The following is a 12800-nucleotide window of genomic DNA, read 5'->3' as shown; positions in this document are numbered from 1 at the left end:
ACATACACATATTAAACTCAAATATCTTAATTTGGATACTATTATGCAAAAAGAATGTTGTACAATGAGGGAACAAAAAGCAATTACAAAATTCCCCATCCTTTTATTTTTTTCTGTTCTTACCTGGTAAGCTTGAGGCAAATTTATATGGATAAAACCAACATGTAGGGAACCTGCATGTGTTCAAATAAAAGTATTATTTGATTTTGACTTGCTTTTGGCTTTGCTATAACACAGGGATAAAAGTCAGGAGAAGGAAACACTGTTTTTTACTGTTGCACCCAAATTTAAATATCGTGCAAGGAATAAAAAGCTTGAACTTAGAGACCACCAAATAATTTTCAATATCATTGAAAAATAAAAGCAGTAATTAACAAGTTACTGTGGGGGGAAAAAAAACATAAACGAGGTATGAAAAAGTAGGGAATTATTTAGTTACAGTATTAGGATTTCCAAGTTGTTACATTTTTAAGGCAAAATCTTATAGTAACAAAACACATTACTAATGTGTACTAAAATAAGGTTATTTACTTAAAAATGATACATTGGACATAATCTGTGTACAGAACAAGCAATTCATGGTAAACTCAATAAGGCACCTTCTAAAGCAGATGCTGTACAAAATACATTAGTGTGTTACATTTTTAAAGTAGTATTCTACACTTCTGGCATATAACACACACAAGAGTGTGACCATTTGTCTTGTTCCACTCTTCTTTCATATTTTATTTACATCTTCTCCAGGTTAACTACAATGTTATTTATTCTTCTTGTATACAATATAGTACATTTCATTTTGGGCATGTCATGTCAGAGCACAAATGTCACTACATGATGTGGGCTTCTATAATTGCATTCAACAGTAAAATATCACAAAGCAACAATTACATTAGATTTGTTGAAAAACCAGAAGTAATGTGCCCTCTACTTCTGCTGTACAACTAAGGCTGAGCACCATGGTTTCATAAGGACTGGACTGTGCAACACTGCCAGCTGCTTCTAGACATCACCCCTACTTGGAATAAAGACTGTGGGCACAGGATAAAGATTGAACTCAGAGGCACTGTCAGGAGAGTGAGCAAAGGCTAAAACATTCTAAGATTTCACAGAAGATGAGCGTGTAACTTCCCTTTAAAAATATCTGCAATAGCAAAAGAATGTTTATTAACTTTATATCTCTGCTCTTCAAACACTTTTAGACCATTAAAATACAGTCTTTTTAAGACAGAGTAGATGAAATGTATCCAAATGATTTCTTTTATAAACACATTCAAATGGTCATTTAGATCAAGATCTAAAATTTGATTCTAGACTACTATGGAGGTAACTTAAAATATTAATTTTACATTTCATTCAAGACCTCAAAATAGGCTAATTAAGAAAATAATTCAGAAAAAGTGATGGATATTGGGAAAACTGTTTCTTGAGGAAAAAATACATTAAGTAAAATCCAGAATAAACTCAGAATGTAAGCCTAATTTTCTCTATAGGAATACCACATTTCTGGTGGAATTTACAAGTTAACCAGGAACACAAATACTTTCCTTTTAGTTGCTGTAACAAATCAAATGATTCCCATTATTTCCATCTAAAATCACATGGAACAGGTTCAATAAACATAAAAGTCCCTCCATTTGAGTGTTTAAGAACTTCCAAGGCACAGTCTTGATACTCCCCAAGGTATTTTCCACACAGTTGATTTTTGTATAAAAAAAAAAAAAAACAAACCAAAACCTCAACCACATTTGCCAGTTTTGGAGGATATTTTTTCGAATGACAAATGCTTAAAATTTTGACTACCAAAAATGAGATTAATCACAGTCCAATAGAAGAATCTTATTACCCTCTCTGAACTTAAAGGCTTCTGAACACTACAGGATTGCATAAAGCAACAACTTACCTTTGGAGTCTGCATTAATTATACTTAGTTAAGTAAAAATTAATGGCTTGGCTTAGAGCACATTTTTTTCCCCCCAAATGATTACATATCAGTTTAGACATCCTTTAGTGTTAATGCTTTGTAGAGTATCAGAATCAAGGCAGCTGCTGTTCAGCACAGCAAGAACTACACATGCATGATACATTTGAGTATGAACAGAGTAACTGAAGTGCTGACAAATTAGGTTTAAGGCAAAAAAAAAAAAAAAATTCCCTCTCAAAAAATCATCTTTGCAGCAGTTGGCTCCCTCTGTGTTAAAGTAAATGTGAAAAAAATCAATTTAGGTCCTAAGGTGTCTAACCATACTATTGCTGCCTTGCAATACCTAAACAATGGAAAAGAAAATAAGTGAAAATTTACAAATTATTGAAATTCATACTTCCAGAAGGGGGTTCCTGAAGAGCTGGAAAAAATGAACTAAAAAAAAATTCACAAAACATGTTTACAGCAAATGATGATGTGACAAATTCTAAAAGAAATGACAAAATATTCTACATAGGATGGGGTTAATTTAGTCTGATCTTCATGCTCTGAAAGTTTAAGCTAGCAGGGTACCTACATAAACATTTTTTTCCTTCTTATTAATAAAAATTCTAGAGAAGAAAAAAAAAAAGCTTATCCCTTACTTTTTTTGGCTTATACCAAAAATTTTCCAACTACCTGTGCAAAAATTATGTGCGAAGACATGATTAACAATTTCAAAATCATGATAAATTTCTTGGCAATGGACGGAGAAACTTTTTTAAAGAGCCCTTTATCATGAGGATTGTGGCACAATATCATAAATCTCTTGCTGTTTTCAAATAAGTTAAAATTGACATACCTATGAACTTCTCAGCCAGAATACATATTAATACTTAAAGGCATTACTAAACAAAAGTAATGACTTTATTTTAAAAAAAAAGTCCCTTGAAATAGCTAGTTTTCTATAAAATATGTAGAACTGTTAAATAAAGCCTGTACATCACAATAGAAAATAAAAATACTGCAATTTTTTTCCTGACCATTTACATTATGGGAACTACAGGATTAAAACAAAAAGGTAACATGCTAAAAGGTTGTAATTGTACATAAATCACATTACTTCTGTGTTACATTGCTTTGTATCAGTTGTATTTTCAAGGGAAATTTAAACACATCAAAACAATCTCTATGTAAATATTTTAAGACAACAAATAATCTGGCATAAATCAATCTGAAGTTTTAACAATTTCATCAATTCTGGTATTATTCTTAACTTTTTTCTTCAAATCTCAACTATGGCATGTGTGTGTGCATATATCTAATTGTACAGATGTACCTAGGACTAGGTATTTATTGTATTTTTTTTTTTACTAAAGCACAAAACACACTGTATAAATAATTTCCCTTTTTAAAGTTATCTAGAACAAGATTTACAGTACAAAATTATAGGCACTTAAATTATCAAATTGATTCAATGGTTCCAATACTGTGTGTTCAATCTTCAGATGATTCATGCTTTGAAGCTTCAACTTGAGTTATGGTACTATTTTCTAACTTTCAAGTAGAAGTGCCGAAGGAGTTATAAATCAATAATTCTACTTTACAGTAACCTCATGGAGGGTTCTGGCTTCTATACACCTTGTGTGGGTCAGTGGTGAAAATGGGGGAACTTCAGTTTCTCATGAAGGTTGAACAGTTGGCACAATAAAACAAAGTTTTACAATTGTGCTAACTTACTGTATCTTCATGATTTAATTTCAATGCCGTTCCTCCCAAACTTAACTAGAACTTCTAACACCCACTGATTTACCTTGTCTCAAATCTTGACTTCCACTAAGTGGCTCACAGATGTGGCCTCCTGCGTCTACATCAGAGCAACCCAGCTCCAAATCTTCTGCACGCTGTGGATCTGATTGATCTTCAACAGTTCACGTACTCACTTCTCCTGGTCTTGACCCTTTACTGCATTCTCTGATCTTCAGAGCACCCAGAGCTTCCTGCCTTCCCTCTTTTGTGTCTGTAGACTGGACTTGTTCTCAAGCCTTTCAAAACTCACCTTCTGCCTAGTTTTGTCAAACGATGAAAGAGCACATGGTAGATCTGACAAATCCCTTCCTTTGTGGGAAGAAATTGAGAGCCTGACAGACACCTATCAGAGTCCCAGTACAGCAGGGAGGCAAAACACATCACCAACAGTCTTTCTGCTAAGATGTAAAGTATTCTATGGCAAAAATGCTGGTTGCATGTGGCACTGTGAAAAAATATGACATATATCAGGGATCCAATGATGAAGCTCTCTCTAGACTGCAAGTGAGATGACCAAAGCAGCCTACATCTCTAGAAGAGATTTTTTCAAGCTCCTTACAGATTTGGGTAGGCATTTCTTAATGAATTAACGTTCACATTTTTGCAGTTCTCCTTGTGACCAAATAAAAAACAGAAAAAAAAAGCTAAAACTGAGATTTCTGAAGATAACTTAATGGCAAAAGATTCAATATTCAATAGCAAATCTCTGATTGTGGAGCCACAAAATGCATGGAGCCCTGACCATAAAACTTTGTTCATTTAAATGGTTTCTTATATATTCCAAATGACAGCAAAATAATCCTGGCACACACATAAAGGCATAAAGAACTGTTAAACTGAGTAGTATCACAAACAGATTAATAACCTACAGGCTGTTTCACCAAAACTTGGTATGGATTGACTAGGTTTTATCAGGTAGAAGGCAAAACAAAAAAAGCTTATATTCTCCATCTCTGTTGAATCCATATAGCTTGTTAGGCTTTCACAGAAAGCACTGTAATCTGAACATTCAATTCAGTACCCAGAGTTTTACTGGAGACTCACTAAGTATGACTGAAGTCTCAATGCAGCTCAAACCAAAACAAAACATGTATTTTCTCAAGGCTGTCCATATACGTAGCACGTAGTGTATAGAGGCTCTCAGTATCATGGTCTATGAAGTACTGAAAGATTTCATTAGCAGCCTGCAGAAGTGTGCTGAGAAAATATACTGAATCTCAGTTATTTCCTCTTCTCTATTTTTATCTTCCTCACCCATGTTTGAGTGAAAAGATCTAGGGAGTCCAGCTTTGCTCTCCAAAGTCAATTTCCTATGTCAAATCTTTACATCTTGTGATTCCACCATCTTGGCAAGTGTCTTCTTGATCCTCAAGGCAGTGAGCCTTGAGGCAGGATTATGAGCCCAGCATTCAGACATCAACTTCAATATTGCTCTTAAACACTGCAGAAGAAAAAACAAAGGCATGCTATTGAAACAACTGCTACACCCAAAGGTATAATTCTGGTTCACTGTCAAGCTCAAATTATAGAACTTCCAAGTTCAAAAATGTGCAACTTCCAAATTTTCTGCAAAATTGTTGGTAGAAAACTATTATTAAGAGATCTACTGAAGGAAAAAACCCCAAAACACCCCAACCCCAACATCCACATGCCAATCCTTTTTATCCCACCCCCTCACTGCTTAGTATTTACGGTAACTGGAACTAATGGTAGTGTTGATTTAGTCCCTCAATGATGCATTACCAGAAGCTTTCTGTACAACTCAAGAACAGTGGCACAAGTATAGCAGGAATAAACAGAATTATCTCCACATATATGGCTGCAAAACCATAGACAACTCTTTCAGGGAAAATGAAGATGTGACAACAGTTCTTTCAGCAGTCAAAAAAAAAAAAAAAAAAAAGAAAACTGGTAATTCATAGAAGTCAAGGACTTGAGGAAGAATGGATATGGCATATTTAATTTGCTATGTGAAATAGTTATGTCTTATTTACTGTGTTCAAGCTGAGGCCCTTTAAAAACACATATAAACAAGAGTATTTTAGTTATATCACAGATTGTCCTGGGATGTAACAATAAAAAAGGAAAAAAAGGAAGCAAAAATCCACAAAGGAACTGCTTCATCTTTCAGGAAATATCTTATGCCCCAAACCAATAAGCTATATCTATTAAGACTAATAAAATGAATTAAAAAATAATTTAAGTTTTAGCTCCAAATAAACTCTGAATATATTCCACTATCTAAAATACATGATCTTCAGTAGAGCAGTATTCATATACTTGCATGCTGCTTAAGGCTATCTTCCCTTCAGATCACTGAAAAGATACATAAAAAAGTACAGTATTTTGAATTGATCTCAAGCATTTCTTTCTCCTATTATTGCTATGAGGTTTTCAAAGTATCAGAATGTGTGAATGCAGTCCTACTTTACAACACTTTGGTATTTATTAACCTAAAATACCACCCCATATTAATGAACAATCTGAAGCAGCTTTTCCTCTGAGCACACTCACTTCATCGCTGTTCCATCTGTTCGATACCACTGGGCGCAGGCGTTTGACACACACCACTTCTCTCATGTCCTCATAGGATGGATCATTTGGCACCATGTCATAATATGGCAACTGGTACTCTTCAACAATACCTGGAGATCATTGTGAAAGATTAGGAACAATTAAAATAAATAAATCTACATATCTACTCTTGGATTTCTTTAGCTAGGAACAAAAACTAACTTTCTGCCACGCTGTTTTACTGTGGTAAAAATGTGAAAATTTCACAACAACAATAATTTACCATAAAAGCTCCAATATTATGATTATTAACTTTAGTAGCTATGATAATTCCTTGTAGTGCCTTTGATTTTGATACCAAATGCTAGCTTTAGCTTTTTCTAATCTACTACATGCTAGAAAGAACCACAGAGAAATATAAGGTGGAAGAGTACAGGTGAAGATGCATAAGGATACAAAAGAAGAGTAAAAGAAAAGCCAGAATGAGTCACAAAAATATTTGTCAGACTATTACTACTGCTTTCAAAGAATACAAGCCTAATGACACAGCTAGCTAATTATATTATTTCCCGGTGAAGCATTACTAGAGTGAGGGAAGGGCCTGGCAGATTTTACACAGAATATAGAAAAGTTTACCTCCTGTGACACAGCGCCGAGCCATTTCCCAGATGATCAGCCCAAAACTGTAGATGTCAGCCATGATGTATGGCTGGAAATGGTTTTTATTCAGGCTTTCATCCAGGACTTCCGGAGCCATGTAACGTTTCGTTCCCACTCTGGTGTTCAAGGGAACGTCAACTTCATTTGTGTCACTATATGAAAACATTAGCAAGTTACTGAACTGTAGACAGTTACAAGGTATGAAATCCTGCATGGCACAACCACTAAAAAGACAAGTCTCTGTCTCCATAGAACTGAAACTAATAAAAGTATTTCAATAATATTATTAAAGTATCACATCTTCAATTAAGTTTCAACTACCTATATGCTGTTCAAATTTCCTATGAAGAACTTACATGATTGCAATTACTATGAAAGGCTAGTTTTGAATAAAAAAATTAGTCTCCATTTCCCCTACAAAATTTTTTTCCATAAGAGTATTTTCATTGTTTCTTAACAACCCATGATGTTTACCAGCTTTCAAGAACTACATTTTACCCTCAAAACTGGAAAAAAACCCCCGAAAACACACAATCAAATGATTCCATCTGCCTTTCTAAACTGGGTATCTGGTGCATTAAATAAAAAAATGACATGAAAGTTTTCCCATGACAGAGGATTTGTTACCTGTTAAACTTGACTGCAAGACCCAAGTCTGCAATGCAGCAGGTTCCGTTTTTCTTTATCAAGATGTTTTTACTCTTCAGGTCCCTGTGTGCAATTGCAGGCTTGCCTTGTGTCCCATAGATTTCTGTGTGCAGGTGGCAGAGGCCACATGCAGCAGAATAGGCCAGTTTGAGCAGAGCCCTGTTGTCCAGAGTTGTGCACTTCAGAAAATCATACAATGATCCATTTTCATGATAATCTGTGATCAAGTAAAGCTGTGTCCAGGAGCCAGTGCCTTTAATATCTGCTGCTATGAAACCTATGAAACATATAAACCAAGTTACTATTTATTTGTACACAAAATTTTTGTGTAGTAGACTTAGTGATAATCCTTAAAGCTGTATTTTCTTGTATTGTAGCAGAAAGTATGTGTTGCCCTTATGAAAACTAACCATATAGAACCTCTGATTCTGTAAGGTTACCAGTCCAGCCTTTCAGCAAAGAGATTGCAGATATATTTCCAACCAAAAGCAGCAAAATTCTATACTTTGAGTACCTTTTTATTAGAGCACATTAAGGGAATAACCCATCTGGTGATTCCACAGAAGACCCCTCAAGCCACCTAGTAAGAGCTCCTCCTCCTCCACCCTGCAGCAGCCAAGAAATGTTCTGCTGTCTTACCAAGGATGTTTTCGTGTCGCATGAGAACAGTTTGGTAAATCTCTGTTTCTCTGAACCAGCTAGCTTCTTCAGTGGTGAAAAACACCTTGACTGCCACTTTTTCACCCCTCCATTTGCCCATCCACACTTCACCATATCGTCCTTTTCCAACTTGCCTCACCATCTGAATTTGTTTGGCAATAGTGCGCTGAACCTAAGGAAGAAGAAAAAAAAAATAAGAAGAGGGTATAAGATGGAGACGGGAAAGCCATCAGTTAACCAAAAGTACCTGACTAGGGTGCTTGTCAAGCTTGGATTACTTTAAAGCTAAATACCATTGTAAAATTTTTTCCATGAATTTTTTTCCATTCCAATTTTAAACTCATTATTGTGCATCCAAGTTATTAAAAAAACTGAAAAAGATTTAAGTAATCTCAACTTCTAACTGAAGGGTATGTTCTCTTGCATTTTATTTCTGATTATAAATAGTCATCTGTCTTACTGGCTGATTTTTATGCAAGTATTATACAGGATGGTGAATGAACAAAATTATAAATAATAATCACAAAACGGTTTGAGTTGGAAACTCTAAAGATCATCTACTTCCAACCCCTCTGTCATGGGTGGGGACACCTTCCACTAGAACAGGTTGCTCAAAGCCCTATCCAGACTGAGACTGAACACTGCCAGGGATGGAGCATCCACAGCTTCTGTGACAGCCTGTTCCAGTGCCTCAACATTCTCAGTGAAGAATTTCTTCCTAATATCCCATCTAAACCTACTCTCAATTTAAAGTAATTTCCCTTTGTCCTATCGCTATATGCCATTGTAAGAAGTCCCTCTCTGGCTTTTCTATTTTAATGGTTAGTGGATACTAAGAAAATAAAAGCAGAGTTCACTTGATTTGATACTTACATTCACCATTTCTTGTATTTTTATCTTAATAGCTGTAGGCTCTAAGTTTGCTTTGAATTCTGCGGATGCCAACAGATTTTTTAACATATCTGACACTTCATTTTAATTAACTGTGTGAAGATGGGCTTTAAATGTTCAGTTTGTACCTCACTTTCATCATAACAGCATATAAAAAAATTACCATTTTGTATGAGCAAACAACTTTGTTCTAGGCAATAGATCCAAACCAAACTTTGTATGTGATGGAGAGAAATTCACTAAAGAAAAATCTGAAGTTTATGACTAACCAACAGTGGTAGTCCTGATCCACTCCCAGAACTCTGTGACTGGTCAATAAGGTCTTTTAATGACTCCCCAGCTGGAATAAATGCTTCATCTTGTTCCAGGTCACGATTATAACAGTGCCTCTTTGCCATCGACTTACAGTAATGTCTGCAAAAGTAACAGAAGTTAAGCTGAACTCCAAAACACTCAAAATATGTAACAAACTAATCTAGGAAATGAGCTATTTAAATATACACACCTTCTCAAAAGAATAAAGAGAGAAGCAGATGTTACTGCACTTTTTCTTTTCCTGAAATGTAACCTATATAACTTTTTAATGTTAAGAAGCTGTTGTAATGCATGTACAGGTTTGTCAGCTGACTATCATTGACGTAGAAACCCACCATTTTTAATACTCAACTCTCAGCCAGAGTTACCAGCACAACATTACTGATTTTGGGTTAAATGAACAGACAGAACCCTGAACCACAGCATCTGAGGCTGACACAAGCCTTGGAAACTGCTAGAACAGTGAACACCTCCAGCACAGGGCTGGTGCTAACAGAAGCACCTGAATGATCGGCCATAGCTCTGCTGGACAATTACTTAGTTTTGAAACTCAGCACAAAATCTCAGAAGCAGATGAAATTTAACTATTGAAAGTGACTGAGGACCCAAAGGCATAAAAACCATGATGATATTCCTGTTTACCAGCTGCTATAGCATCGAAGTTATGTGTAGCTTGCAAAACTGTAAATACTTTGTACCCAGAGGAAAGGATCAAACTCACTTAAATTCTCTGCTATGAACATTTCATTTTACCTAGTGATGGAAACTGCTACCCACAGAAATGTAAAATTAGGTTACAACTGTTTCCAATCTACATATGATTATAACTGAGTACATTAGCAAAATAACTGTTCTGTTTACACTGATGTGCAAAATTAAGTGTTGCTAACAAAGAAAGTGCTTTCTTACTTGTAACAAAAGCAGCTAAGTAAGATGACCATGACAATTATGCAGACTGCCATAGAAATCAACACTGCCATCCAACGAATGCTGCCATCAAAAAGTCCATCTATTTGACAAAAAAAGAAAAAAAAAGGAAGAAAAAATAGAAAGGAAAAAAAGGAGAGTTTCCAAAGTCTATTAATTAAACATATATTGTAAACAGTTTATTTAGATATGGTTTCATATATTGTGTATCAAAGTAAGTATTTATACCACAAAAGCAAAGATAAATTAATTTGGATGACAAAAAAAAATAAATTCAGCTTGAGATTTTGGAGTTGCCAGTTTTGGTTGACTCCTGCTAGTTTGTCAGAAAAGACATTAAGGATTTAGAGCAGTAAGATTCTGAAAAGACATAAAGCAACAAGTTAGACCAATACAACTTGCCTAGCAATGAATAAGTCAGTGCATGAAAACAAACTCTTTTCACTGGGAACAACAGAAAGAAGAGAATGAATTTGCAATAAAGAAGTGTTAACAACGTCTGAATAGTTTTTTTTGTGATGGCATTCACAATGGTAAAAGCACAGCAGAGATTAAGAAAAATGTTTGAAAAAGAGATGAGACTGTGGAAACAGAATAAAAAGAGATCAGAAGATCACATGCAGTCAAGATATGAACGCACTAAGAACAAGAATAAAAATGCCATGAGTGACTGATCGAGGAAAAGATTAACTTGAAAGTGGCAAAAAAGGAAAACTGAAAATAGAAAATGAAGAGCAGTACAGATCTTCATATAAAAATTACTGAGTAAGGCGAAAAACAGATTTGTGCAATACTGTAATTACATTTTCCCTTATTTCTACTGTTGATCAAGAAGAGCAGAATCTACACAGCACTTCTCAGCAGTGTGAACATACAAGAGTTGTTTACCTGTACTATCAAGAGGGGGCAATGTTGGCTGCAAATCCTGATTGCAGAAATCAGTGCGACAGCACTCAATTGTTCGGCGTAACTGCGCTTTAGGCGAGTCCTGTTGAAGGAGAATTCAATGAACATTCAGATTTTGAAGCTAAAACGGGGACAGGAGATGCTACAGCTACAACACAGCACAGACAAAAGTGTAAGCTATTTCATTTAAAAGGCACTTCAACCACACCATTTAATGTATGAGATCACTCTGCAGTGGCAGACAGACAGCATCTAATCTCTGAGCCTACATTTGATCTTGCATTTTTTTATATTTCATGAGATGTTTTTCGCTTGTTGCACAGAAATAGACAGTTTCTACTTAAGTTGCTATTTAACATATGGGAAAAGTCTTGAGCTTAGTCAAAACTAGTTAACTATATGTTAAGTAAATACTGCTCTTAAGACAAAAAACCCAATCCCTTTAGAAGTTTTTCTTTTATACTCATCATAGCAGCAGTATTTGCTTTAGAAGCATCTTCAGAATGCCATATAAAAAAAAGGAGTGGCACACAAACAAAATAAAAGTATGGCACTGGTAAAAATCTCATTATTTCACCTTGCACTGGAAGTCTGAACCTTCATACTTCATGCAGCCAGAAGCAAGCGTGGGTTCTCCATGCTCATCCTCCTCAATGATAGCAAAGCAATGCCCATTTGTTCTGCAAGAAACATATCACGTGTGCTTTACCAGCATCTTTGTCATTTAATATTCAGCATCAGTTGACCATGAACCCATTAAGAATTCTAGAATGAAAACTTCTAGAGAAATTCTTTAATACAGGGGTTACCATCCAATTTGAGAATAAAAGACCCCCACAATATTCTCAAATGGAACACTACAGGCATGCCTTCTCACAAATATTCATTAATTCCCTCAACACAGATACTAAGGAAAACAATTTAGAAATAATTTTGTTTGCCAAAAATCTATTACACTAATTCAAAGAAATGCAGATGTGGAAAGCACAATGCCTAAAGGTACCCTGCACGTAGACACTGTGTTTTTTAACTAATAGCTTTATTATCAGCATAATGGCCTATCAGTTGCTAGGTCAGACAAAAATTTCTAAGGCCTATACAGACTGCACACACTAGAGGGCAACAAAAACCAATAAATAAATATCAAGAGGCTTGAAATACTGGAACATTTTTTTCTCAGTTCAAAACTGTTTGCAAGTTACTGCCTGTGTTTACATTTAAAAAGACAGCAGTTTATTCTACCTCCTTGGGTTCCACAGAAACTGCCAAGTGACACCTTAGAGAAACTGAAACCTGTATTAAATGAAGACTCAAAGTACAGGAGCAAGTAATATGTTTTCAACTGTGTATATTAATTCTTAAGGAAGGAAACGGAAGGGCCTTGAACATAGAATTGCAAATGGAGGGAAAAAAAAGAAAAACAAGGACTTTTCAGAGCATGAAAAAACCCCACCTTAAGCAAGCACACAACCTATGCATGAGTCTGTTAGGATTCTTATACCTATCAAAGACAAAACTTCCCTCCTGTCTCTACATGTCCACAGGCTTTTCTTTATTCTCCCCTGCCTTT

At 35.3% G+C, this 12800-nt stretch overlaps 1 protein-coding gene across 2 annotated transcripts in view; it reads right to left on the bottom strand.

Moving 5' to 3' along the window:
* Positions 1 to 555: 555 nt before the first annotated feature.
* Positions 556 to 12800, bottom strand: part of BMPR1A (bone morphogenetic protein receptor type 1A) — a 74291-nt gene continuing 62046 nt past the window's right edge. For both annotated transcript variants that reach the window (XM_084210058.1, XM_084210059.1), the window contains 9 exons: positions 11808 to 11910; positions 11213 to 11312; positions 10307 to 10406; positions 9352 to 9496; positions 8171 to 8363; positions 7511 to 7808; positions 6860 to 7035; positions 6224 to 6354; positions 556 to 5150 (listed from right to left, as the gene is read on the bottom strand). In XM_084210058.1, coding sequence (XP_084066184.1) covers positions 5025 to 5150; positions 6224 to 6354; positions 6860 to 7035; positions 7511 to 7808; positions 8171 to 8363; positions 9352 to 9496; positions 10307 to 10406; positions 11213 to 11312; positions 11808 to 11910 — 1372 coding nt within the window. In that variant the 3' untranslated portion in view covers positions 556 to 5024. The remainder of the gene's footprint in view (positions 5151 to 6223; positions 6355 to 6859; positions 7036 to 7510; positions 7809 to 8170; positions 8364 to 9351; positions 9497 to 10306; positions 10407 to 11212; positions 11313 to 11807; positions 11911 to 12800) is intronic.

This window comes from Fringilla coelebs, assembly GCF_963513975.1.
Source record: "Fringilla coelebs genome assembly, chromosome: 8".
Taxonomy (NCBI): Eukaryota; Metazoa; Chordata; class Aves; order Passeriformes; family Fringillidae; genus Fringilla; species Fringilla coelebs.
This window is presented reverse-complemented; position numbering and strand designations above follow the sequence as displayed.